At 44.8% G+C, this 27193-nt stretch overlaps 1 protein-coding gene across 2 annotated transcripts in view; it reads left to right on the forward strand.

Annotated features, from left to right (window-relative positions):
* GALM (galactose mutarotase) overlaps window positions 1-27193 on the forward strand; it is a 116822-nt gene that overhangs the window by 45400 nt on the left and 44229 nt on the right. The window contains exon 1 of one of the 2 annotated variants that reach the window (XM_040496560.1): window positions 17936-18325. The exons of the other annotated variant lie outside the window; for it this stretch is intronic. Within the exon in view, the coding sequence (XP_040352494.1) occupies window positions 18136-18325 (190 nt within the window). The 5' untranslated portion in view covers window positions 17936-18135. Of the gene's footprint in view, window positions 1-17935; window positions 18326-27193 lie in introns of those variants that run through there. 2 annotated transcript variants of the gene reach the window in all.

Below are 27193 nucleotides of genomic sequence, written 5' to 3' on the forward strand. Positions count from 1 at the left end.
AAAATAAAATAAAATAAAATAAAATAAAATAAAATAAAATAAAATAAAATAACTAAGAGGAAACGAAACCAGGTAGTTTGATTGTGTTTGAAACCAAAGGAACAACATTCAAATCCGCGGTCCTCTGGGGTAAGATCTCTGCTTTAAGTGACATGTAACCCCATATCAAAAGCTGGTTCATGGAAATGTTCCCCCCACTTCTGTTGCACAGATTTTCTCTTTTCAGTATTACCTGGCACAAATTTTCTGGTTTTCTCCACAGCTCCTCAAACCTCTGATCAGAAAGCCCTGACCCCAGGAAGTGCCTGGGTGGCTCAGTTGTTTTGGCATCTGACTTCGGCTCAGGTCATGAGCTCACCATTTTTCGTTTTTTTTGTTTTTTTGTTTTTGTTTTTTTTTAATTTTTTTCAACGTTTTTTATTTATTTTTGGGACAGAGAGAGACAGAGCATGAACAGGGGAGGGGCAGAGAGAGAGGGAGACACAGAATCGGAAACAGGCTCCAGGCTCTGAGCCATCAGCCCAGAGCCCGACGCAGGGCTCGAACTCACGGACCACGAGATCGTGACCTGGCTGAAGTCGGACGCTTAACTGACTGCGCCACCCAGGCGCCCCTACCATTTTTCGAGTTCAAGACCCGTGTCGGGCTCTGTGCTGACCGCTCAGAGCCTGGAGCCCGCTTCAGATTCTGTGTCTCCCTCTCTCTCTGCTCCTCCCCGACTGTCACTCTGTCTCTTTCCAAAATAAATAAACATTAAAAATTAAAAAAAAAAAAAAAGGGGGGGGTACTGGGTGGTTTGGTGGGTTAAACATCCAACTCTTGATTTTGGCTCAGGTCATGAGCTCACAGTTCATGGGATCAAGCCTCTCATCAGGCTCCATGCTGACAGTGTGGATCCTGCTTGGGATTCTCTCTCCCTCTCTCTCTGTCCCTCCCCCACTTGCATGCGTGCGTGCGCGCACTCTCTCTCTCTCTCTCTCTCTCTCTCAAAAATAAATAAACATTTTAAAAAATTTAAAAGAAAGAAAAAAAGAAAGCCCTGACCCTGGAACCCCTAGGTGATGGTGGTTTGCCTGTGCTAACTACCTGCCTCATTTCCTGTTTTCTCTCACATCTAGATACAACAGGTACCAAGCAGAGCAAGATACGAGACGGTTAGAGGGAATGCTGCACACAAGAATGAAAGCAATTACTCTTGAGTCTTAGGTGCATTTGCTTGTTTTCATTTCAGTAGATAAACGATATCATCTCTTGCATTTAAAGTGGGACAGGCTGCACCCATTCCAGGAGACAAGAAACGGCACCTGCCTCCAGTTATCACAATCAATTAGCAGCTTGTTTGACTTCTTCAGGCCTTGGGGGAGAGGGAGGGTTGGGGTTTGGTTTTTCTTTTTTTTTTTTTTAATGTCCGGGAGAGTGAGGGCAAGTGGGGGAGGGGCAAAGGGAGGGAGAGAGAGAGAGAGAGAGAATGAATCTCAAGCAGGCCACACACTCAGCGCAAAGCCCTCAGAGCTCAGTCCCACAACCCTGGGATCATGACCTGGGTCAAAATCAAGAGTTGGTCGCTCAACCAACTGAGCCACCCAGGCACCCCTGCATTTTTTTTTTAAGTTTGTTTATTCATTTTGAGAGAGATAGAGAGCACAAGTGGGGGAGGGGCAGAGAGAAGAGGGGACAGAGGATCCAAAGTGGGCTCTGTGCTGACAGCAGAGAGCCAGATGTGGGGCTCAAACTCACGAACCGTGAGATCATGAACTGAGGCCAAAACCAAGAGTCAGCCGGTTAACCGACTGAGCCATCCAGGCGCCCCACCCCTGTATTCTTTAATTAAAGCCTTCCCACTAGTGAGATTTTGAATTTGAATTTCGAGTTTGTAACTTTATATCTACTCTATGTCTTTAAAAATCTCACTTACTGTAAGAAAGTTTGGAATATAAAACAGACAAGATTTAGAAAACAGCATGATCTATCATACAAAATGAGGAAAGAGATGAGGGGCTTAGAAATTCTGCTTTCACCGAGTGAGATACTGAATCATTTCCTTCACAAAAAACTCTACCACCACAGATGAATTGGCTTTCATGATATGTTTAAGCCTATGTAACTACCCGGAAGCTCATTTTTACAATGCTTTCTACTGACTTTCTAGCAGAAAATCACCCTTTTATTTTTTTAATTGTTAATTTATTTTTGAGAGAGACAGTCAGGGGAGGGGCAGAGAGAGAGGGGGCAGAGGATCCTAAGTGCGGTCTACGCAGACAGCAGAGAACGCGATGTGGAGTTCGAACTCACGAACTCCAAGATCATGACTCGAGCGCATGTCGGACGCTTAACCAACTAAGTCACCCAGGCACCCCCAGAAAATCATCCTTTTAAACACTTGTTCTCAGAGAGTGAAATAATGCTTGCCTAGTCCTGGAGGGTTGGGTGTAGGGGTAAGAGTGAATGCTAGGGGGCGGGGGTTTAGTTTGGGGATAATGAAAACGTTCCAACCTTAGATTCGGGCGGTGGCTGCACAGGTGAATATACACCATACACACCAGAGATTTGGGGTCCAATATATCCTAACCTTCCACCCCGCTCTCCCTCCACTTCCCAACATGATCCTTCCTTACAATTTATCTCATGAATACTGTAGCCCCGTGCCAGATGCTAGAATTAGCCCCAAAGCCATTCACAGGGTCTTCTTCGCTTGCCTTTTCCTACTACAAGACGCTAGAAAGCAAAATACCCGATTTTGCATTTTTGCTGTAAGGAGCAGACAGATGGTTCAGTTCTGGCCAATACAATGCAGATAGAACTCTCTTACCTAAGGTTTCCAGGAGCGTTTCCCTTTCCAGATGCAACTGGCGGAGCTCCTTTCATCCCTGTGGCCTTTCCCTCTTCTTCCTGCCTAGAAAGCAAACAGGAGGCCTGGAAGTGGAACAGCTAGTTGGGGACATGGAGTGACAAGCATGAGGATAAAAGCCCATAAGCCAAGGCAGGTGGGGTGGAAAGACTGAAAGAGCCTTGGTCCTTGTCAGCATTTCTCTTGTACCAGTGCTGGACTGCTCAGTTTGGGACTTCTCATTTTATGAGAAAAAGGAAACCCTCTTGTGCTAACCTACTGTTGCTTGCTATTGCAAACAGGTATCGTGTGACTTGCAACCAAAAACACTTCTGACCAGCCAATTGTGAGATTTTCCTATTTAAAAATTATGTAAATATGCCAGTGTCGACGTGGTTTTTTCTTTAAATGTTTATTTTTGAGAGAGAGAGACAGAGTGCACAGGAGAGGGGCAAAGAGAGAAGGAGACAGAGAATCTGAAGTGGGCTCTGTGCTGACAGCTGACAGCCCGATGTGGGGCTTCAATTCACGGACTGTGAGATCATGACCTGAGCCAAAGTCGGATGCTTAACTGACTGAGCCACCCAGGCGCCCTGAAGTGGTTTTCTTTTAATGGCCAGGTGATACTTCTTATACACAGAAAAAAACATTTATAATTAATTGGGGTACAAATTATTTTATAATTTATTGAAGAATCACGTTTTGCTTAAACCTTAAGGTTTAATTTAAAATATTTTATCTTCTGGGGCACCTGGGTAGCTCAGTCGTTTAAGCATCCAACTTCGGCTCAGGTCATGATCTCACAGTTCTTGAGTTCGAGCCCCGCCTCCAGCTCTGTGCTGACAGCTCAGAGCCTGGAGCCTGCTTCAGATTCTGTGTCTCCCCCTCTCTCTGCCCCTCCCATGCTCACGCTCTGTCTCTCAGTAATAAATAATGTTTAAAAAAATTAACAAACAAACAAAAAAGACTGGGCTTAGGGGTGCCTGGGTGGCTCAGTCGATTAAGCGTCCGACTTTGGCCCAGGACAGGATCTCATGGTTCATGAGTTTGAGCCCCGCATCAGGCTCTGGGCTGACAGCTCAGAGCCTGGAGCCTGCTTCAGATTCTGTGTCCCCCTCTCTCTCCGCCTCTCCCCTACTCCCACTCTGTGTCTGTCTGTCTCTCTCTTTCAAAAATAAATAAAATTTTAAAAAATAATAAAATAAAATATTTTGCCTTCCTTGTAGTTCTCATAAGGTACGTGCCATACTAGAGATCTGTGCACAGATGAAGAAAAGAGCATTTCACAGGGAAGCATTTCAGCGAGGCCCTAAAGAATGAAGAGAAAAGAAAGTTCCAGTCTGACAGAATACACACACTCAGAGGCATGAAAGATCATGGTGTGCTAGGTGGGTGTGTGAAGCTGGAGAAGGGGAGATGATGTTACCAAGCAGATTGAGACCAAATCCTTTAGAGCCCTGTGTACCAGACTACGTCTCTTCAACTTTATCCTGCAGAATATAGAAGGCCTTAGAGGTTTGGAAGTCAGGGAGTGATAGGATCGTGTGGTGTTTTAGAAAGAAAAAGAGATTGGGGGCCGTAGGTAGGGAGGCTACCTGGAGACTACTTCAGAAAGGATTAGGAACCGAATAAAGAAAAGACCCCCTGAAGAGTCTGCGGTGGACCCCCAGGGCAGGGATCCAATGGAGGAAAAAGCAGAGGCTGAGGGTCCACAGAGGCAGCTGAGGGGAGGCAAAGTCTGGAAGGGAGGGGGGGGGGGTCAGTGTTCCCAGGAGGCGTTGCTAAGGGTGTAAAGGGCCACCTGTCAACGGCTGGAGGCTGCAGCTTAGGAACCAGCACAGCACGTAGCAAACAGGTGGACAAGGCAGCAGAGGAGGCAAAGGGCCCCCAGCCTGAGATGGTGGCTTTTCCTGCTGTGACAGACTCCTAAGCCGCACCCCTCCCTCTTCTCCATACACCTGCTTACCATGTTAGGAAAAGAAGCCGGCAAAGGGGGAAGTTATCTGAAGTTACAGTGGTAATAGGTATGTTACAATATTAACATACCTATTAAATTAGTTAAGCAAGGAGACCACTGAGGTGGCCCTAATTGAATGGCAGCCTCTGTAAGTGAACCAAAATCTAAACCTATAAATGTCTCCAGGTTAGGAAACTGAAACATAAGGACGGCCAATCACAGCCAACTGGCTTTCGACTATAGCCAATCAATAATTTCCCTACTTCGCTTCCACCTGTTCTCTGGGAAAGTCTTGCTCCTAACCGCCTCCAGTTTGGGGCTGCCCATCCGAGTAGATTTTTACTCAAATAAGCTCTTGAAATTTTTAATATGCCTCAAGTCTATCTTCTAGTCCACCCAAAGCCACCCAATTATCAGCATCAGCATGCTTTTTTTTTTTTTAATTTTTTTTAATGTTTATTTTTGCGAGAGACAGACACAGAGTGCGAGCTAGGGAGGGACACAGAGAGAGAGAGACACAGAATCTGAAGCAGGCTCCAGGCTCTGCTCTACCAGCACAGAGCCTGACACGGGGCTCAAACCAAGGAAACGCGAGGTCATGACCTATGCTGAAATTGGACGCTTAAGTGACTGAGCCACCCAGGTGCCCCACCATGCTTTAAATCAAATTAGACATTTAGCTAATCACCACCACCAACAACAACTAACCACGTAGGTAGGAGCTCCAGAGAAACCCGGATCAATTATGGACAAAATAATCGGAAAATCCATCTTCTATGCAAAACGCAGTAGTAACACAAGTTAAATTATGCAGCTCTGGTACAGAAGCACCAAGAAAGCAGAGTCAGACATACCCGCGTTGGCAGATTATATCCAGGGCTATCCATGGGTGGCACGGAATCTGGGGGACATCAGCAATCTGGTCACCAGAGGTAACTCTTTGCCCCAGCTTTTTGCCCCTATCTGTGCTCATCAAATGGCCCTTGATTATTAATTCATTGTCATCAGTTCTTTAATACTAGACACTGGTCCTAGAAAAGGAAACCCCTCCTGCCTTAAAGAAATAGAATGGGCTTAGGGCGCCTGGGTGGCTCAGTCTTGATTTCAGCTCAGGTCATGATGTCATGGTTTGTGGGTTCGAGCCCTGCATTGGACTCTGCACTGACAGTGCAGAGCCTGCTTGGGATTGCACCTATGTGGAAAGAGCACACAGTCCAGCGGGGTGCACGTATTTCCTCCAAGCTCCCATGCTGGCCCCACAACCCAGTGCAGGGATATTGGCCAAGCCGTTCACTCGATGATTCATCCCTGACCCTCTTCCCATCACCTGGTGCACTTCCCTCTGACCTGCTCTTAAAGTTCTGGCTGCTGTTTAAAAAAAAAAAAAAAAAAATTAATGTTTATTTATTTTTGAGAGAGAGAGACAGAGCGCACGAGAGAGACAGAGCACGAGTGGGGGAGGGGCAGAGAGAGAGGGAGACACAGAATTCAAAGCAGACTCCATCCAGGCTCTGAGCTATAGCACAGAGCCCGACGTGGGGCTCGAACCCACAAACTATGAGATCATGACCTTAGCTGAAGTTGGACGCTTAACCGACCAAGCCACCCAGGCGCCCCTCTGGCTGCCGATTTTTATATTCCTTCTCCTATTTGTTTCCCCCCTGTTCCTGTTGGATTTGACCTTGGCCAACTCCTAAAGCCTAGGGTGACACCTTTCATATTTAGCCTGTCTGCCTCTACACCAACCCTGTAGAGAAGAGCTGCTTTCCCAGCAGGCCTCATGCAGCCTTCCACCCATGGAAGTGTCCAGGGCACACTCTTCATGTCAGAGAGACTCCGGTAATTTCTAGAACCGTTGGCTGGGCTCTGCCCTAAGGATTCAAGTGCAGCACACAAAGAAACAAACACAACAAACAAAACAGTAAAACCCCAGGAAACATTCAGCAGGAATGGTGATTGCCCAGGAAGGCTCTGAGAAAGTAGCTGCTTCAGTAAGTCGCAAGTATGGGCTGAAGCTCTCCCACGTGGTGGGGCAGAGCCGCCCTATCAGCGCTGCCCTTTCCACAGCAGTAATTGTGGGGTGACTGACACCGTGTACTGTACTGCCATGACTCTAGCTCGCAACCAAGCCACCCCAGCTCCACACGTTCCCTTTTCATTACTCACCATTTTGACCTAGAGGGTGGAGCTAGGCAGGCCTTATTTGAATACCCACCATGCCCCTTCAGCCATAGTCTTCCCCGAGGCTCCGTTTTCTCAACCGTGAGAACAACAACGATTATTACCTCCTCGGCAGATAGACTCACATGCACATCCGCCTGACACACAGCAGACACTGCCCAGTGTTAATTCTGATTCCTTTTTCTGAATTTCTGATTCTAACCTGAGGCAGAATCTCGGGATCCTGAAGATTGGCCTCACCTAGGGGTCCTCTGTACTCAGCTGTAATTCTTCCTTGTCCTTAGTGGGGGGAAGATTGTAACCTGAGGGCAGACTTGGGGCTCTTCCTTCAGCATGATTGGAGGAGAGGGAGACGACTCAAATAAACCCTCGCTCCATGATTCTCAAATTCCAGTGAGCATAGAATTATCTAGGGAGTTTATTAAAAATACAGATACCCAGGAGGTCCCTTCCTCAGTGACTGAGAGTCACTGAGCCACTGAGAGTCAGCCCCAGGACTCTATATTTTTAATAAGGTCCCAGAATATGCTAATGTGTACCAAAGTTTCCTCCTCCTTGACCTGGTTACTCCCTGAAGACAGAGTGGGTGGTAGGGCCCACTTGGGGGCTGTGGGATAATAAAAAAGACTTGAAAAAAAAAAATACTTGGTCTTTGTCTCCAGTTCCTGGCACAAAGCTCCCTAAGCCCTTGGACTCTCTCTTAAGTGAGAAGAGTGTCTTAAGTGATGAGTGTTTTATGCTGATAAGACAATCCCTTGTGGTAGGAGGCTAGAAAGCTTCAGGACAAGAAGTGGTCACAAGAAAAACCAACCAAGTAATTAGAGGGTTAGAATTGTCAGCCCCACCCCTCGACCTCCTGGGAGGGGAGAAGGGTAGAAATTGAGTTCAATCATCAATGGCCAGAGATTTAATCAACCATACCTACCTAGTGAAACCTTGATAAAAACCCTAAAGGGGAGGTTCATTGAGCCCCCAGGTTGGTGAACACATCCATGCACTTGGTTGATGGCACAGCAGGAAAGAACATGGAAGTTCTGCGCCAACCCCCAGCCCCCACCCCTACCCCCTAGAATTTGTCCTATGCATTTCCTCTGCTTGGTTGTTCCTGAATTATAAGGAACTTTAGAATGAACTGGTAAACCTAAGTAAAGTGTTTTCCTGAATTCTGTGGGTCATTCTAGCACATTATCAAATCTGAAGGGGGCTCACAAAAACTCCCACATTTGTAGTCAGGCTTGAAGAAGTATGGGTAGCCTGGGTACACATTTGCGACTGGTGTGTGACACGGAGGCAGTCCTATGGGTCTGAGCCCTTTGACTCATGAGATCTGACCCAAACTCTAAGTGAATGGTGTCAGAATTGAGTTGAATCGTTGGGCACCCAATTGGTGTCATAGAATTGGTTGGTATATGTAAAAACATGACACATTAAGTGTCAGAAAAAAACCACACAGGGGCCCTGTCACATTTCATCTTCTGACTTCACCTGGCCCTTGTACAACCACACTTCTTTATAGAATGTGGTTAAGCCCAGAAAAAATGGCCAATTCTGTTGCAATTCTCTGACCTAAATTCAGCATGAGCCTTTTGAAGGTGAGTAGAAGGGAGGCTTAAATTTTCCCTGTTCACACCTACTCTAAGGAGGGCCGAATTTCCCTCCAGGCTTCCGACCTGCCGATTGTAATCCACAACACAGACAGTGGACAATTTCCAACAGGCCAGGGAAGAAAGGTCTCACTCTAGAACAGGGTGCGAGTCCATTTTCTGGAATCATTTTATGGACTCACTGACCACCTTGATTCTGGCTGGACACCGCTTTGATGTGCCCCTTGACCTTTTGAGCCAGGTTCACATGTCTGCCAGACCCCTCCCATCTAGCTAGATTCTTTGCCCTAGTTCCTCTTGGCTATTTATCAGTCATCAAGCCTTTCCTTATGCCCCCAAATTTCTACAATCAACTCTCTCAGCCATTTCCTCCACCAGAATATGCCCCCAGGAGTCCAGGTGAAGGCTTTGCTGATAAGCTTTCCTATCCTGGCCTCATGTGTGAGGTCTCAGCTGCACTGCTGTTCCAGCATTTGCCATTAGGATCTTTCTCCTCCCTTCCTTGCCTTGTCTTCCCTCTCCTCCTAGAGAAGCCTAACTCTTTTATCAGTCAATGCCACCCATCTTGGTGTACCTCCTAGACATACCTGAAACCATTCAGAGGGCCCTCATTCTTCATCTTTTTTTTTTTTTAATATGTGGTAAATTTTGACGAGACTTCTTCTACTAAGACCCTGTTAGGACAAAGTTACCTGGTCAATGATTGCCTTGCCCACATGCAGGGAGAGAGTCATGGTCAATTTGGTAAAAGGTGGCACAAAATTGAGGGATATGACAGAGGCCCTATGTGCTAAAGTCCAAGTGGAATGAACTAGCTAAGTGCTTCTACTTGGAGTAGAGGCTCAAGTCTTCCATGAAAGAGAGCTCCCCAGGAACTAGGGGGCTATACCACAGAGCCACCATTAACTAGTGGAGAGTACCTGCCAGCTTCAAGGCCATCCCCAGGGACCTCAGCTAGGTTCTACTTGGTGTAGTGCCCCAGTCACTTGTTCCCAGGAAATTCTTCCTGTGACTACACTGGGTCCACACTGACTCCTGAAAACCCTCCCTCCAACTTTGGCTCAGAGTCCTGTTTCAAGATACAAAGAGCCCATGTACTGTGGCTGACTAACTTCGACTTCTCCACGTCTTCCAGGGGAGCCAGTTTTGGGAGGGCTAGGGGAAATCCTATGTGGCTTGAGCTCTTCCTCCATTGAAAAACTCATCACCATCACAACAGATCACACCCTGCACCACCCACCCTCTGGACAGGAACCTCTCCACGCAGAGTTATTTCAGACCTTGTCACTTTGATCCTTGGAATTTTAGCTCCACGCTCACAAAGGCACCATCATCTGGACTAATATCCCTGTCTTCTTCCAGATCCCTGGAAATCCTCCGACTCCTTTGTGTTCTCGCCTTGGGCAGTGCCTGAAGTGTACCTGACACCTGTAGTCCCATCCTCTGTGTGTGCTCACAGCTGTCTGGCTAACACACGTCCAAACCACAGGCTCAAGATTTTCACTGTGTGCAAAGAATGGGAGGCACAAAGTGACCTTTAGCAACCCTACAAGGTCCCTGGAAAATATTTATTGAAATATTATCAACTTTTAGTAAAGAATGTGCTAGACTGCTCCAATATCTTCTCCTTTATACTACATTAACAGAACCCTTAGAAAACAAGATTATACATTTCCCAACTTACCCTGAAGTCTGATATGATTAAGTGAATAACTTCTGGCCAGTGTGATATAAGGGGAAGTAACGTATGGAAATTTCAGGATGTATCCTCAAAGGGGATACAAGAGGCCTGCCTCTTCTCCAACATTCCCTGTCCTCACCTCCTCTCCTCCATCCTGTTGCTCTAAATGTGGACATGGAGGCATACCTCCTTGGCTAAGCGGACTTCAGGCCACACCTTTCAGATAGTGAAGCAACAAGCTGTAGGGAACTTATGTGCCAGATGACCACGTTGAGCAGAACTGCCATACTAACCCTGGACCACCTGTTGAGAGAAGCAATCCACCAAGGCCTTGAGCATCCCTGAACACCCTTTTTGAGGATGCTAAGAATGCAAGGCCCTGACCACTCTTTAGGCAACCATTTCTTGGGGTTGAGTTTCCAGTGAGCAGATTCATCTTCTCCCAGACAAAGAGCAGGCTTGCTTACCACTCACTATAAAAGTGGTAGATCCCAGTTGTAATGCAAACCCACTGTATGTGTCATGCCCAGCTTGGTTCCTCCTTGTAACCTCCATGGGTCTTGGAGGGCATAGGGAACCAGCACCAGCAGGATACACATGCTGCTTGCTATGCGGTGAGTAATGAAACCCTTTGTCTCAGACCCAGGAATCTGTGTCTTCTGTCAGCCTCCACGAAACAGTAATTTATCAATTTGCAAGTAGGGTACGATCCCAGATCCTGACATCCCTACCTCTGGACTGTTTTTAGGGGAAGAAATCAACTTGTATCTCTCTTGAGCCACTGTTATTTTGGATCTCTGTTATAGGCAGCCAAACCTAATTCTAACAAATCAAAGAGTAACTTTTCAAAGTTCTAATTTGGCAAAACGAAAAAAGTGCTTATTACATCTTTTGAGAAATTTATCTTTCAAGCTGAGCCAAATGTGATCATTGAAAAGCAAGAAAGTATAAAAATAAGAAGTATATGTTACTTGGGACCTCTCGAACAAGTGTCATAGAAGAATGAAGATCACACTATGACTGGTTAGCAGATACTGAAGGCAGTGAATCAAGGTTACTTAATCAGGTTGGCAAATTCACAAGAGCAAATTCTCCACATTTATTCGAGCAAGATAATTTGTAGATGTTTTAGGTGCTTGAATGATACTTTCTGCCAAGAGTTATATTCGGCCATGCTTTTTTGATGTAAGATTCCATATTATGAGGAATGGAGTCCAGATGAACTCAGAGAGCAATTCCCTGACCCGCCTTGTTCTCAGACAAGGCAGGGGTGAATCTGCTTCAGGCTAGGCTGAATTCGAGTTAACATTCTTTCTCGAATGTTGGCAGCTCTTGTCCTTTGAAAAACAGCAGGGTAATTGAAGATGTTGAGAAAGGTTCAAGCAAGCTTGCGTCACTACCACATTAGTTAGGAGACCAAGGCCGACAAAGATAAAACAAGAATAGAAGCAAGGATGTGGCAACACCTGCTACCGAGCGACTGACAGAATGCTGAAAGCTCTTTGTGAGACGCAGGTACTTTGATGTGTCAAATATTCTAAATGCTTGAACTCTCTACAAGAATTCCCAGTGCATTTATTTCTTATTTTTGATTTCTAACACATTCACAATTCTCTAATGAAATTACCCATTACTCTTTTTGGTGGGCAACTCTTGTTTTAGCCTGGTCAGCATCCATTCTCACTTTGGGAATAGCATCTAGATTGTCCCTTGGATAATCACCCCTCCCCACGCCCCAGTCCACAGTGTTGCGTGAGGCTGACTCAACCACACCAAGCACCAGGCAATTGGTTCAGAAGGGCACAGGACCGGGTGAGACTCAACACTGGGACTTTTGTTGATACTGTGGGGAATGTGAAGCTTGCTTTGTCTTGAGACTGCTATTGTAAGATAATGTAAGTCTGGAGGTGCTAGAAATCATAGGTAGAAAGAACAGTCTGAAAATAGGGCAAACACAGTGGAAAACCGAACAAGAGGAAGAGAAAAACCAAGTTCTGTTGACGTAGTTTTAGCCCAGATCCAGCCATGCCTGAAGGGAGATTCGTCCACAGACTTTTCACTATGTTAGCCAATAATTTCCCTTTTTTGCCTAAGCCAAATTTGAGCTGATTTATAACTTGTGGAATTAAAAGAGTTCTGACTCTTGAAAGTATTGTTGTCACAAGGGACAACTAGAAGTGTTTATCCAGTCTATATAAAACTAAGGAATGTGCTCAGGCCAGTTGTGGCTTTAGAATTTCTATAAATAGGTGCCACAATCAAGTCAAAGGGAATGTATGAGGGACTTGTTTTGAAGCTGCTTTACATGAAATTGATTAAACATCTATTATTCATATCAAAATGGGGGGAAGGGCAGAGAAAAGAGATCCCCCCCCCCAAGCCACTCCCTTGGCAATAACATTCACTCAAACTAAGGAAAGATCAGTCAATAGGGTTTCCAGAGCACTATAGGGGTCTAATACATATCTGGCTATCAATGCTTACCTGAGGCAGGATGATATAGTGGGAAGTGCTGTGGATTAAAATCCTCGCTCTATAACCCCCCAGGCTAAATGACCCTGGACTAATGACTTAAATTCAGGGAGATCTAGTTTACTTTGCAAGGTTTATTATTTGATGTAAATGACATATTTGCATCCTTCTGCACTGCTTTTTTCTTCCTTAACATTATAATTATGACATTTATGCCTGAGGACCTATGGAGTATCTAGTGCATTTATTTTCCTGTTACGTCACATTGCATTACATGCGTATACCAAAATTGTTTTATCCATGTTTCAATTGATGGACTTTAGGTTGATTCCAAATTTTGATTCTTACACATAATACTGCTATAAATATTCTGACGTCCATATGCAAAACATCATCCAGGGTATATTCCAAGAAATGGAGTTGCTGGGTCATGGGCTGTTTCTGAGTTGTGTGCAAACAGACTTGATTACATATTGACAAGTTGTCCTCCAAAGTGGTTTTTATCAATTGAGACTTCTACCAGCTGTGTACGATAGATGCTTCCCATCCTTTCCAGCATTCAAACACTCAAATCAACAGATATTTTTTAGCAATCCACTGCTCTGTTCTAGCTACTAGGATATAGCAGTGAAAGTTCTCACTCTCGTGGAGCTTCCATTTTCTTGGCAGAAGACATAATAACAAATCAACAAATGACAACATAATAGATCTGGAGGTGATGGGTGCCTCGTTTCCAGAGTGTATGGCTGCCAAGGATTAGCTCTTCTCCTTGGACCCTTCTGTACTTACAGTAAGTGAACACAATGCCGTCTTGAGCCCATTGTGACCTAATTCCAGAAACTAATTTTTTAAACTTGTAATTACCATAAAAATTAGGAGATGAGCATTTTGCCCTGGCGTAACGTGTTCAAATTTGCAGGCTGCTTTGGACTCCAGGTTCCCCATTGACCACAATACCAGGCAGCATATAAGGAAGTGGTTAAATGCTCCTATCTCTGCAAACTGCCCAGGATCAAATCTTGATTTCCTGACTTACTAGCCATGTGACCTTGAACGAGTTGCTTAACCTTGGTAAGTCTCAGTTTCTGTATCAGATAATGGTGCCTGACTCATAGGAGTGCTTATCATGGTGCCCAGTTCATTCTTAGCACTTTATATTTACTAGTAATAATTAATAATAATTGGATGGGCCATTCATGTGATATTAGTCCCATTTTATAGTTGAGGAAACTGAAGTTCAGAGTGGTTGAACAAATTGCCTGACCAGTAAGTTCTGATGACTTTCGGACCCAGTTTTTCTGATATCAGAGCCAATTCTCCACTACAGCATCATAAATATGAATGTATCATGTATTCATTCAACAGTTATTTACTGAGCATCTAAAATTGCCAGTTCCTGTGCTTGCTTCTAGGAAATTCTAAAATAATCCCAGTATGACTGAACATCTCTGGGCAACCCTTAAATTACAACTACTTCGAGGCTGATCCCAGTGCTTTGTTTCACCCAGCATTGACTGGTAATGAACTCTGGAGATTTTATTGCAGGTTTTATGGAAGACAGAGATGAGCATTATATCATATTAAGCTGCAAGCTCCTGGAAGACAAGGATTATGTTTTACTTATCAATGTACAGCCAGCACTTAGCACAGTGCCTGGCACATACTCCTCGAATATTTGACGAATGAGCACGTCATACAGCAAAATTTAATCCATCTTTCTCAACAGCTTCTCACCTGCACCCATAATGCCTTCCCCAGCAGCTGCTCCAAAATTATTGATGAAATTGAGTTGACCTGAACTATGAAGAATTCTGCCTCTTGTCAACTTGAAGAGGTTCTTCCAGGTTTCCCTGGCTCCCAGATTTCTTCTGAAACCTAGTGTTGTTTCCGTCACAAAAAATTTGTGAGTCAAAATATGGAGTTTGGGAGCCAAACGTTGAGTAAACAATAACAACAAAATGTTTCTGCTCCTGGGCAGATAATGAACCATCTAAGATATTGCATAGTTGAGCACCCAATGAAGCAAATTGACAATAAATGCCATTCGAGTTCAGAGCAATGAGAAAGAGAACAGGAAGATGGTAACTTATCAACAGAAGAGAATCTATTCTGGGTCTCCTTATAGACAAACTGTGAGAGATCATGAGTTGGTTTATTATTACAGCTCAGAGAGTTAGGCATCTTGTCAACAGCTTAAAGCTTTGGAGCCGTCTCCATGGGCCCCAGATCTGACAGATCCCAGGAATAGTACACATGCAGTGTCTTTGTAGAATGAGAAGGTGGAGTCCAGGGTCTAAGGGCTCAGATCTCCTCATTCCTGGCTCCCCACACACTCAGCTTTGGGGACTAACTTCCAGTAGAGAAGAGAAACTGACCTCATTTTTTACCTGTCTACCCTGAGTCCTCAGGTTGAAAGAAGAGGTACCCACTTTAAGCAACTTCTCTTTTTGGTTTGTTGGTTTTGGTTTTGTTTTGTTTATTTATTTGGAGAGAGACAGAGAGAGTGTGAGCAGGGAAGGTGCAGAGAGAGGGGGAGAATCCCAAGCCATATCCCTGCTGTCAGCGCCGAGCAGAGCCACAAGACTGTGAGATCATGACCCTCGCAGAAGAGTCAGACACTTAAGCAGCTGAGCCACCCAGGCGCCGCTTTAAGTAACGTCTCTTGACATCAATGTCACAATTCCTTCTCTCTTTACCTCATGACCTCACCCCCAGTTCTCATCCCCAAAATAAAAAGAAATACTTCCTCAAATTTGAGGATCTTTCATTTTCAAAGGCACTATCTGGCTTCTGACCCAATCCAACCTTGGAGATGGAGAATACTTCCTTCCCTTAAGGGTGCTTCTTCCTCCATTCTTTTTAAGTGCACAAATATTCCTTTATATATATTACCTTATTTTTTTAAGTAGGCTCCACACCCAACGTGGGGCTTGAACTCACAACCCTGACATCAAGAGCTGCATGCTCTACTGACAGAGCCAGCCAGGTGCCCCAAGTGCACAAATATTCCTTTAGAGCATCACTGTGGGACTCGGAGAATAGGATATTTTGGTAAGAAAAGTCAAGGTTCAAGCCTGACGGCTGACCTAGCACAAGGTAGTCCTATTTATGACAATATGTTCAGCCCTTAAAAGTGAAAGGAAAATGAAATGAAATGTACTCCTTACATCTTTGAGAGACATCATGGTATGTTTCATTTTCCACCAAGCCTAGCTACAACATCTCCCCTAGTGACACTTGGCTTTGGCCGTTCAAATGCATTCATCTCTTTCTGTGACAACATGAGCTTGGCAGAACATTGAGAACTGGAGGCTGAGAAAAGAAAATGCCGTCTTCCTGCCCACAGAAGAAGAGGTTCTGAGACATCCGTGCTAACACAGCATTGCCGAAAGGGCTTGTATATGAATCAGCCGCAAATGTTAGGTGGGTTGATGAGGATTGCAGAGTTTATGAGAATTTCTGATGAAGCAGCACGCAAAAGTGCTATCGGTTATTGTGTGAGTGTGGCGCAGGCTGTAATTTGACTTGTTTGGGTCTTTTTGTTATCATGTGTGACGCCTCACTAAAGCCTGTTTGTTGCCAGCTCTCTTTTTCCTTTGCTACCACAGTTCCCCTGCTTCATGAATGAGAATTGAGGCTTGTGGCAAGAATGCTAAGTATTCCTTCAAACGACAGACAGAAAGGGCTGAGAGGCAGTTATGTTTTATTCGCATCTGATTCCAGGAACACAACCCCAGTTCTCCTAATTTCCTAATCAGAGATGCATTTTGGCACCCACCACAGTCCAGTTGGAACCCCTCTGAAGTACCTAGAAACCGAACCAAAAGCAGTGTCAAGCCCAGAGGAGTATGAAGGCCATCAAGTAAAACACTTCCGGCTTCCAGCATCCTCTCTCTTCCTGGGCCCAGTACTGTCTAGAGTTGACACATTTCGCAAAGAAGTCCACAGGCTCCTATATTTCATCTGGCAATCCTATTAAGGCCTTTAGGAGCTCTATCTTAGTCTTATGCCATCAGAGTCTATTTGGAGGGAAAAAAAATCTAAGATTAGTCACCCAACCGTTGAGCAGTACTTCTCAAAGTCTGGTCCCAGGTAATCTGCATTAGAATCACCCAGGAAACCTGTGAAAAAGACAGATTCCTGAGTCTTGCCCTAGACTCACAGAATCTGAAATTCCAGGGATGGGCCTGGAAATATATATTCTTGAAAAATCTCACACAATTCTGAGGCACTCGAAAGGATGACAGTTATTTAATGGTCTGCTTGCCTTTTCCTCTCCCATCGGTACCTACTTATAACCTTTTTCTGCTTGTGGAAAGGAAATAATAAAAGTATAGTACGTGACATTTAGGGGGACCTCAATAAATACTCCCTTAATCCTTTTTTTTTTTTTTTAATTATGTTTATGTATTTTTGAGAAAGAGGGAGAGACAGAGCGTGAGTGGGGAGGGGCAGAGAGAGAGGGAGACACAGAATCCAAAGCAGGCTCCAGGCTCTGAGCTGTCAGCAGAGCCCAAACCGGGACTGGAACCCACCAACAGTGAGATCATGACCTGAGCTGGTGGGACACTTAACCAACTGAGCCACCCAGGCACCTCCCCCCACCCCCCCAATCCCTTTTTAAAGGAACTCTGGACTTCAGGAACGAGATGGGGGTATGTCCTCAAGACCCTTCCCCAGTCCCCTGAGGAAAAGAAAGTCAGAGGCTGCTTCTGAGCACCTCCGTGTAACTACACCTGACCCTGTCCAGGCTGCTACTCCAGGCCACCAGCCAGGAAAGCCTCTGGGCAGTGGCTCCAGCACAAACATGTCTAGAATTTTCACTGTGTGGGACAAATATAATGAATCCAGTGTGCTGAGACGCCTTTCTCTAAATTATCTCTGTATTTCTTTGTCCTCTGGATCAGAGTTAACTTAAAACCAGAATCTCCCCCCAACATTCATCTTTCTCTAACTCTGCGCTCTGCATCTTCCAGCATTTTATCTGAAAGTCAGCCACCAAAGTTAACGAACTGCTAGCTCTTCCTGTTGAGAAGCGGGAGCCGGAGAAACCCCCCCACCCCGCCCGCCCCCGCAATCCTGCAGATTCAGCATTTGGGTTTAGGAAAACTACAGGCCCCAAAATGCAATTTCACCTTCCAAAGACTACCACTCCCAACATGCAATGCAGCCAGAGTTAGCAAAGGAAAACCCCGTCTGGAAATTTTGCCTTCCTGTGGCCCTCAGGCAAAGGAAAGGTTTAGAAAGTCGCCAGAAGGTATTTTTTTGCAGGAGCGGTCACTCCCCAAATCCTGGCAAGGAAGGGGAGGAGTCTGGGCCGTGTCCCGCCCTTCTCCAGTAAACTTCTCCGGCTCCAGGTTTGGAGGCAGAGTCGGAAGGGCTGGGAGTAGCTGCACGCCCCCACGCTTTCCCCATGGTTTCGGTGACTAGAGCCGTGTTCGGAGACCTGCCCTCAGGGGCAGGGACAGTGGAGAAGTTCCAGCTGCAGTCAGACCTGCTGAAAGTGGACATCATCTCCTGGGGCTGCACCATTACGGCCCTGGAGGTCAAAGACAGGCAGGGCAGGGCGTCAGATGTGGTGCTCGGCTTTGCAGAGTTGGAAGGTGGGTTGAATGCTGTCCCGGGCTGCGGGCGGGCCCCGGGCCCCCAGCCCTCCCGCATATGCCCCCGAGGTGGCCAGGATCCAGGGCGAGTACCCGAGCTCGTCACCCTCATCACCGCGAGGAGTGCTTGCAACCGGCAGAGCCACTGTGTTTCCATCCTGTGTTCGGATAAAGACACATGAATGGAAACAGCTGTAGGACTTGGTCTCTGGTTGTCCCTTCAGGCTTTGCCTTAATTTAGAATAGTTAAGGGTCTGGGGCTCCCGGGTGGCTCAGTCGGTTAAGCCTCTGACTTCGGCTCAGGTCATGATGTAGAGTTTCGTGAGTTCGTAGCTCAGAGCCTGGAGCCTGTTTCGGATTCTCTCTCTCTCTCTCTCTCTCTCTCTCTCTCTCTGCCTCTGTCTAAAATAAATAAACATTAAAAAAAATAGTTCAGGGTAAGATAAAACCCCAGCAACCCTGGAGCGATCTTTGAACTGCCAGGTGTGCAGGGCAGGAGAGGGAAAAGCTGGCTAGAGGGGGTGTGGCTCCAGGTCTTGCCTTGTGTTCTTTCTGTAGGACAATCTAAGACCTGTCTCCTCTACTTCCTCTCTCCTTCATCAGATTCTCCTTGAGCCCTGGTTGTCTGAGAAATGCTCCTCGACATGGCTCAGTGGGTACAGACGGCTTAGCCACCCGGTCTGGTGTAACAGCGCCCAGCGCAGGCTGGCAGCTCGGGAACCAACCAAGCAGAAGACCAACTCATGGTCTAGCAGTGAGGTCTCCCAAGTAGGACCAGCTTTTATTTTATGGGGTTCCATGGGCAATTAGGATCATGAATTAATCCATGCATTCACAAGCTGTTCATTCAGTCACCTCATTCAGCGAGACAGACAAGGTCCTCACCCTCATGGAGCTTGCACTTTAGCTGGGGGGTTAGACATTAGCCAGATAGTCACATTAAAAAAAAATTACAGTTGCAGTTTGATCTCAGCAAAGGAAAGGGTCTGCAGTGCCATCCTGGCCCTACTGTGTAGCTAGACAGGAGGTGAGGTCTGAAATAAAGGTGGCAAAAGGAGACTGCTTGAAAATGAGTACGCTTTGCTCCGTGGTAGGGGCGTGGGCACAGCCTGCTAGAGAAGAGGTTTGAGGTTTTCCTTTAGGTGTGTGTTTCTATCTGTTTGGTTCTTTAGATACATAACATGGCTCATGGTTAGAAGTTAACAGAAAACTGAGTATTGGTTTTCTTTGGTGGGGGTTCAGATCTTCAGTCAGAAGGCAAGAAAGTTGACAAGTGACAAAAGAGGATTCTTTAGAATGATTTTGCTGAGTCACCTCTCTCTCTGTGAGTACCATAACTATTTTCCAGGCTGACACAGAATCACAAAGAGATTACTTGGCTGGTGCAAAATTGCCCAGTGGAGTCGAAGAATTGGACCTACGTCCTAGAATATCAGAGCCAGCAAAGCTTTGGAGACGCTAAGCTGTCAGCCTCTGCTTTTATCGCCTCATTTCCATCTCTGCCTTATCATATGGCCCTCCCTCTGCACCTCTACACACACACACACACACACACACACAATGACAGCTCTCTCTCCTTATCAGTGTTCGTTTAGATGTAAGGGTCACATAGAGTTTAAAATGCAAAGTGTCTTTGTGGAATTCTTATGAAATGTGTGCCCTGACGGCACGACCGCTGGGAAGCACCAGTGTCTTTTCTTTTTTCTTTTTTTCTTTTTAGTTAGTTAACATCCAGTGCAATATTGGTTTCGGAGCAGAATTCAGCGATTCATCACTTATATACAACCTCTACTGCTCATCACAAGTGCCCTCCTTAGTACCCATCACCCATCTAGTCCATTCCCCACCCACCTCCCCTCTATCAACCCTCAGTTTATTCTCAATCCTTAAAAGTCTCTTATGGTTTGTTTCCCTCTCTTCTCTTCTCCCCCTTCCCATGTGTCATCTGTTTTGTTTCTTAAATCCACTTGAGTGAAACCGTATGGTATTTGTCTTTCTCTGACTTACTTCACTTAGCATAATACACTCTAGTTCCATCCATGTTGTCGCAAATGGCAAGATTTCATTTTTTTGATGGCTGGGTAATGTTCCACTGTGTGTATAGACCACATCTTCATCCACTCATCAGATGGACATTGGGGCTTTCCATAGTTTGGCTATTGTTGACAGTGCTGCTATAAACATTGGGGTGCATGTGCCCCTTCGAATCTGTATTTCTGTATCCTTTGGGTAAATACCTAATAGTGCCATAGCACTGGTGTCTTATTAGGCATGGAAGTGTTGATTTTGTGAGGGCATTAATACGGTGGAGTTGTCTCTATAAGTCTGTGCCTCTTGGGGCAGTCTGGATGAGGAAAGTACTATCCCCCAATGTTCTTAAAAGGGAGAAAAATCGATCTCCTTGGATTATAGTGATCTAGCGTGTGCTTTATTGCCCTCCATCTTAGTAACCTCTCTTGAGAATGTTAAACCGCATTTTCTTATTAGCATACATCACAGACTTCACATAATGCCAGGTTGAATCAAAGCATCCAAAATATTCTAGGTGCTCATTCCTAGGCTATAATTTAGATGACTGAATTATTCTAGAGGGAAAGTGAGTGATTTTCAGAAGAGGAGAAGTTGGAAAAAAGCCCTTGGAATATCAAGTAACACTTTCTAATATGTGCAGCCATCATCATGGCTACTGGAAGCGGCTCCTTTGTTCCTTTTTTACGCTCCTGTCTTGCAGTTTTTTCGTAGATTCTTTCTACAAAGATAGATATTGCTAAAGATAAAAGAAGACCTCATGTATGTCATAACGGGGAGCATTCTTGTCTCAGTCAGAATAGTGTGAAATGGGGCTCTGCTACGGTTTTGATCAGTTCTTGTGTATTAAAACCCATGTTAAGAAATTGGCGACATTGGGGCGCCCGTTGACTCACTTGGGGGAGCGTGTGACTCTTGATCTTGGGGTTGTTTGAACCCCATGTTGAGTGTAGAAATTACTTTTAAAAAAATAAAATCTTAAAAAAAAAAAAAGGGATTGACAGCAGCGATTGCCTTCAAGAGAGGCTCTGCATAGCCAGGGTGCAGGGTAAGAAGGAGACTTTATTTTCACTGTCTATTCTTTTCAAATATCTGAATGTGTAAGTATTATGTAAACAAAACTGAGGTGAATCATTTAAAGCTACAAGACATGACAGAATAAGGGGTTATCTTGACATTACTATGCCCCAGAATATTTTAAACCACAGGGAGGAGATAAGCATGTATAATTCCATGAAACATGGTCCTTTTTAACTGCCAGGTTAGATGTGAACAATCTCCAGTTTCCCAGATAGATTATATAAACTGCTTGGATCATGGCCATGACCGGAGGTCAGACTGGTTCAGTTTTTCCCTCGGAAAATGAGAGCTCTCTTCTGTAGAATTCTAAAGAGGTAAATCATACGATCTTTTAGTTACAACCTAGAAAAGTCACTAATGCCTCCTATGAATTGTTCTGCCATTTTTTTGTACCTAAAATATTTAAAAATGCGTTTCTTCTTCATGCCTCACCTACAGTCATGATAACTTCTTTCAAAATCTGTGACGAGACTATTTGCCTATAAGCCACAGGTTTAAACAACCTACTCACACAACCAGTGCACTCTTGCCCTTCATCTTCCCTCCAGTTACCACCAAACACCCGGCTCTTACGGCCATGAGAGTCACTATGGAAAAAATAGAAAAAATAGACCTAGTGCTTTTAGAAAACCCTGGCCAATAGCGGGTGGAGGAAAAGGGACCGGTTCAGAGACTGCGGTGTAGGCTTGCAGATGTCTGAGTGCCCTTGTAGGAGTACTGGGGATTCCTGGTTTCAATCTCTGCTTTGTCCCTTAAAGTTATTTAACTTTCCAGACATGTTTCTTCACCTTAACTAATGGATAATGAGACTAAATGTGCTGCCGCCTGTAGCGAGCAATCAAGTCGTTTTTATCTCCTTTCTTTCCCTTGCCCCCAAATGTCTTCCTTCACACTACTTGAACATTTTACCTTGCTTGATTAATACTGCAAAAAAGGGCATCAAGATCCATGTGGACAGCCAGCAGCTATTTGAAAATATTTAAAATATTGGGGACAAATTAAAAACAAATTTTTTTAAAGGGGGGTGTTCATTCGGTTAAGCAGCCCATTTGGGCTCAGGTCATGATCTCACGGTTCGTGGGTTCAAGCCCCGCGTCGGGCTCTATGCTGACAGCTCAGAGCCTGGAGCCTGCTTCGGATTCTGTGTCTCCCTCTCTCTCTGCTCCTCCCCTGCTCGCGCTCTCTCTCTCTCTCTCTCTCTCTCTCTCTCTCTCTCTCAAAAATAAATATTTAAAAGAATTTTTTTTTTAATATTGGGGCAATTAAAGTTCTTGTCAATTAAAGTAATGTTTGCTTTCCTCCGAAAACAGGTTGTAGAAGCTTAGATTGGAAATAGTAGGTACTTTCATTTCACACTTTTAGGGCACTCTGGCTGAAGTTTGGGCGGTACGAGGTGGATAGCATAGCTGGGGTCCGTGGGACGTTAGAGGAGTGGAAAAGTCCATAACGCTGGTTAAGGATTTGTTAATATACTCTGGCCAGTCCTTTGCTCAGGAAAAGGGACAGACTTTTCCTCTACCCTATATCCTCCATCAGCAATTGAAAAAAAAAAATCATCATTCATGGTTCGACCTAGAAACTTTTCCCTTTTTAATGGAAAACAGTATTTTCTGCATTTGAAAACAAGCGTTTTACTCATGTCCTATTCAGAATTTGGGGAATGTCACTTTTTGTAATTCTGATTTGATATGAAAGCTTAGTAACTTACGAAGATACCAGTATCTTTGTAACAAATAACACGCATTTGTTCCGAAGCATTTTTCAGAGACAGTTGAGAGCAGCGGTTTCTGGTGTTAAAAACTCTTCATCTAAACCAAAGACTGGCAAGTACTGCTTCTCTCCGTGGGCTGTTTACTGTTGCCAGAAAGCCGTCTCTTCTGAGGGAATTCTTGCAAGACCAGGAACCAGCAGCTTTGCTGTTGGAGTTGTCATTGTCTCCAGTGCCGAGCATGTGGCTGGCAGAGTGGGGACTCCGTGTACATTTGTTGAATGGATCAGAGTAGGAATCAAAAGTAGATACAACCAAATAATTTTTTTTTAATTTTTTTTTCAACATTTATTTATTTTTGGGACAGAGAGAGACAGAGCATGAACAGGGGAGGGGCAGAGAGAGAGGGAGACACAGAATCGGAAACAGGCTCCAGGCTCTGAGCCATCAGCCCGGAGCCTGACGCGGGGCTCGAACTCACGGAGCGCGAGATCGTGACCTGGCTGAAGTCAGACGCTTAACCGACTGCGCCACCCAGGCGCCCCCAACCAAATAATTTTTGAACAAAAATTTCTGCTTTTCTTCACATGTTTTAGCTCCTGAAAAGCAGATGAATGGTCCACACTGTACCTCATGGAGGAAATACAAATTAAAACAATAGTGAGGCCCTATCAGAATGGCCAAAATCCAAGACACTGACATCACCAAATGCTGATGAGGAAGCAGAGCAACAGGAACTCTCATTCACTGCTGGCGGGAGTGCAAGATGGTGCCGCCACTTTGGGAGACAGTTTGATTGCTTCTTACAAAACCAAACATATTCTGACCATATGATCAAGTGGTCATACTTCTTGGTAGTTACTCAAAGGAGTTAAAAACTTATGTCCACACAAAAACCTGCACACAGGTGTTTCTCACAGCTTTGTTCATAATTACTAAAACAACCAACCAAGTTGTCCTTTGGTAGGGGAAAGGACAAATGAACTGTGGTTCCTCCAGGCAATGGAATATTACTCAGTGCTAAAAAGAAATGAGCCATCAAGCCATGAAAAGACAGGTAGGAACCTAAAATGCATACTACTCAGTGAAGAAAGCCCATTGGAAAGGGCTACAAAGTATACAATGCCAACTATGACATTCTGAAAAAGCCACATTTATGGGGACAGTAAAAAGATCTGTGGTTGCCAGGGGCTGAGGGGATGGGAGGGATGAATAGGCAGAGCAGAGAAGATTTTTAGGGCAGTAAAAAAATGATATTATAATGATGGATACATATCATTATTCATTTGTCCAAACCCTCAGAATGTGCACCAAGAGTGAACCTTCCTGTTGAACTGTGGACTTTCGGTGATAATGATATGTCAATGTGAGTTCATCAGTTATTAGAAATGTGTCTCGGGGCGCCTGGGTGGCTCAGTCAGTTGAGCCACTGACTGAGCATGTCATGATCTTATGGTTCGTGGGTTCAAGCCCCATGTCGGGCTCTGTGCTGACAGCTCAGAGCCTGGAGCCTGCCTCGGATTCTGTGTCTCTGCCTCTCTCTGTGCCTTCCCTGCTCATTCTCTGTCTCTGTCTCCCCAAAATAAATAAACATTACCAAAAAAAAATTTTTTTAAAGAAATGTGTCTCTCAGATGGGGGGGTGGTATTGATAATGGGAGAGGCTATGCACGTGTTAGGATAGAGGGTATCTGGGAAATCTGTACCTTCTGCTTAATTTTACTGTAAACCTAAAACTGATCTAAAAAATAAAGTCTACTAAAAATGAAACAAGAGGCTCCTGGTTGGCTCAGCTGGTAAAGCGTGTGACTCTTGATCTCGGGGTTGTAAGTTCAAGACCCTGTTAGGTGTAGAGATTACTTAAAAATAAAATCTTTAAAAAATAAAAATAAAACAAAAGTAGATGAAGCAAAACCAAAGAAGGTTGTTTGGCCCTTTGGAACTCCTTTTGGTTACCTGGTATAAGGAGTTTTAAAGCTGTAGCTTCAGAAAGAGAGGAGGGAGGGGAGGGAGGGGGAAGCAGGGAGAGAGGTCAGTCTGGCCTATTCTAAGAGATGGTAGTAAGCGCAATTCACCAGAAAGCCTTGTGCTTTTCAAATAAGGTGATGCTTAAGAACAAGAACCCACAGGGCACCTGGGTGGCTCAGTCGGTTAAGAGTCTGACTCTTGGTTTCATTCTTTCTCCATGGATCTGTGTGTCACTTCTGTCACAAATCGGTCTTCATAGGTACAGGACCTGTCTGGGGTGTCTCTTTTGTTCCATTGGTCTGTTCGTCTTTCTGGGCCAGCACCACACTACCTTAACTTAGTGAGTCTTAGGATCTTATAAGGCAAATCACTCATCTTGTTTTCTTCAAAATTGTATAACTATGTTGGCCCTTTGCTTTTTCACAGCAAGGTTAGAATCATCTTGTCTAGTTACACACGCACACACACACACATAAAACCCTGCCTTGGGGCGCCTGGGTGACTCAGCTGGTTAAGCGCCCAACTTTTGGCTCAGGTCATAATCTCAGAGTCCATGAGTTCGAGCCCTGCGTCAGGCTCTGTGCTGGCAGCTCAGAGCCTGGAGCCTGCTTTGGATTCTGTGTCTCCCTCTCTCTCTGCTCTTCTCTCACTCTCTCTCCCTCTGTCTCTCTCTCTCTCTCAAAGGTAAATAAATATTAAGAACAAAAACTTAGGAGCCAGACTATGTTCAAATCCAGGTTCTTTTGATAACGATCTGTGTGTTTGGGGCAAGTTTCTCAACTTTTCTGTCCTCAGTTTCCACATCTGTAAAATGAGGGTAATAATAGTGTCTACCTCATAGAAGTATCCTGAAGATGAAATGAGTTAGATGTAGAGTAGTTAGAAAGTGGCTGAGTCTTAGGAAGAACGTGGTGTGAGATGTTATGATAGTCCATGGGTAGGACTCTGAGGACCTACAGGTTTGCAAGGGAGTGAGCCAGGAAAGACCTGGAAGAGAATGATTAATATTTCACTCATGCCCAGCCAGTTGAGTAACGGGAGCCTGGGTGAATGCTTAAGAGTCTATATCCTGAGAGCCCTTCCAGGCATGGTAGAAATAGTTCATAGGCTCGAATTGCATATTCTTCTATCAACACAGATGGGATGGATGCAAAGAACCATAAGAAAGGGGGATAGAATTCCAAGGGTGAATTCTGAGTGAAAAACAAATGGGAGGTTTTTTTGCTTTCTTTAAACTTTTTTAAAAAGTTGGCCTAGAAAAGAGCAGATTGCAAAGCAGCACGTATACTAAGACTCCATTTTTATAAAGAGAAGAAAAGCACATATATCCATAAAAGATGGCGATATATACATAAGAATATTAACAGTAGTACTCTCTAGTGATGAGACTGGGATGATTTAAATTTCTTTGTGTTTTGGGGTGCCTGGGTGGCTCAGTTGGTCAAGTGTCTAACTTTTGACTTCAGCTCAGGTCATGATCTCACAGGTTGTGGGTTCAGGTCTCGCATTGGGCTCTGTGCTGGCAGCATGGAACCAGCCTGAGATAATCTCTCTCTGTCCCACTCCTCTTTGCACTGTCTCTCTCTCTCAAAATAAATAAATAAACATTTAAAAAATTTTTTTAAATTTCTTTGTGCTTTATAAAGTTCTTTCAAAATGTTTGTAAGGAGCATGCATTACTTTTGGAAGGGGACAGTTTGTGTGTAAAGCCAGCCATTTTTCTGTGTTTCCCTGAGGGCTTGGATATGCCTAAATTATTACTACTTTCAGGTTCTCTCAGAAGAAAGTGAGGGGTGGGGGGAGTACCTGGGTGGCTCAGTCGTTAAGCATCTGACCTCTGCTCAGGTCATGATCTCACGGTTCATGAGTTCAAGTCCCACATCGGGTGAGCATGAGCCCTGCTTGGATCAAGCCCTACTTCTCTCTCTCTGCCTCTCCTGGGATTCTCTTTTTCTGTCTGCCCCTTGCTTACTTGTGTGCTCTCGGAAGGAAGGAAGGAAGGAAGGAAGGAAGGAAGGAAGGAAGGAAGGAAGGAAGGAGAAAGAAAGAAAGAAAGAAAGAAAGAAAGAAAGAAAGAAAGAAAGA

Source organism: Herpailurus yagouaroundi, unplaced genomic scaffold, assembly GCF_014898765.1.
Source record: "Herpailurus yagouaroundi ecotype Mexico unplaced genomic scaffold, PumYag 188, whole genome shotgun sequence".
Classification (NCBI taxonomy): domain Eukaryota; kingdom Metazoa; phylum Chordata; class Mammalia; order Carnivora; family Felidae; genus Herpailurus; species Herpailurus yagouaroundi.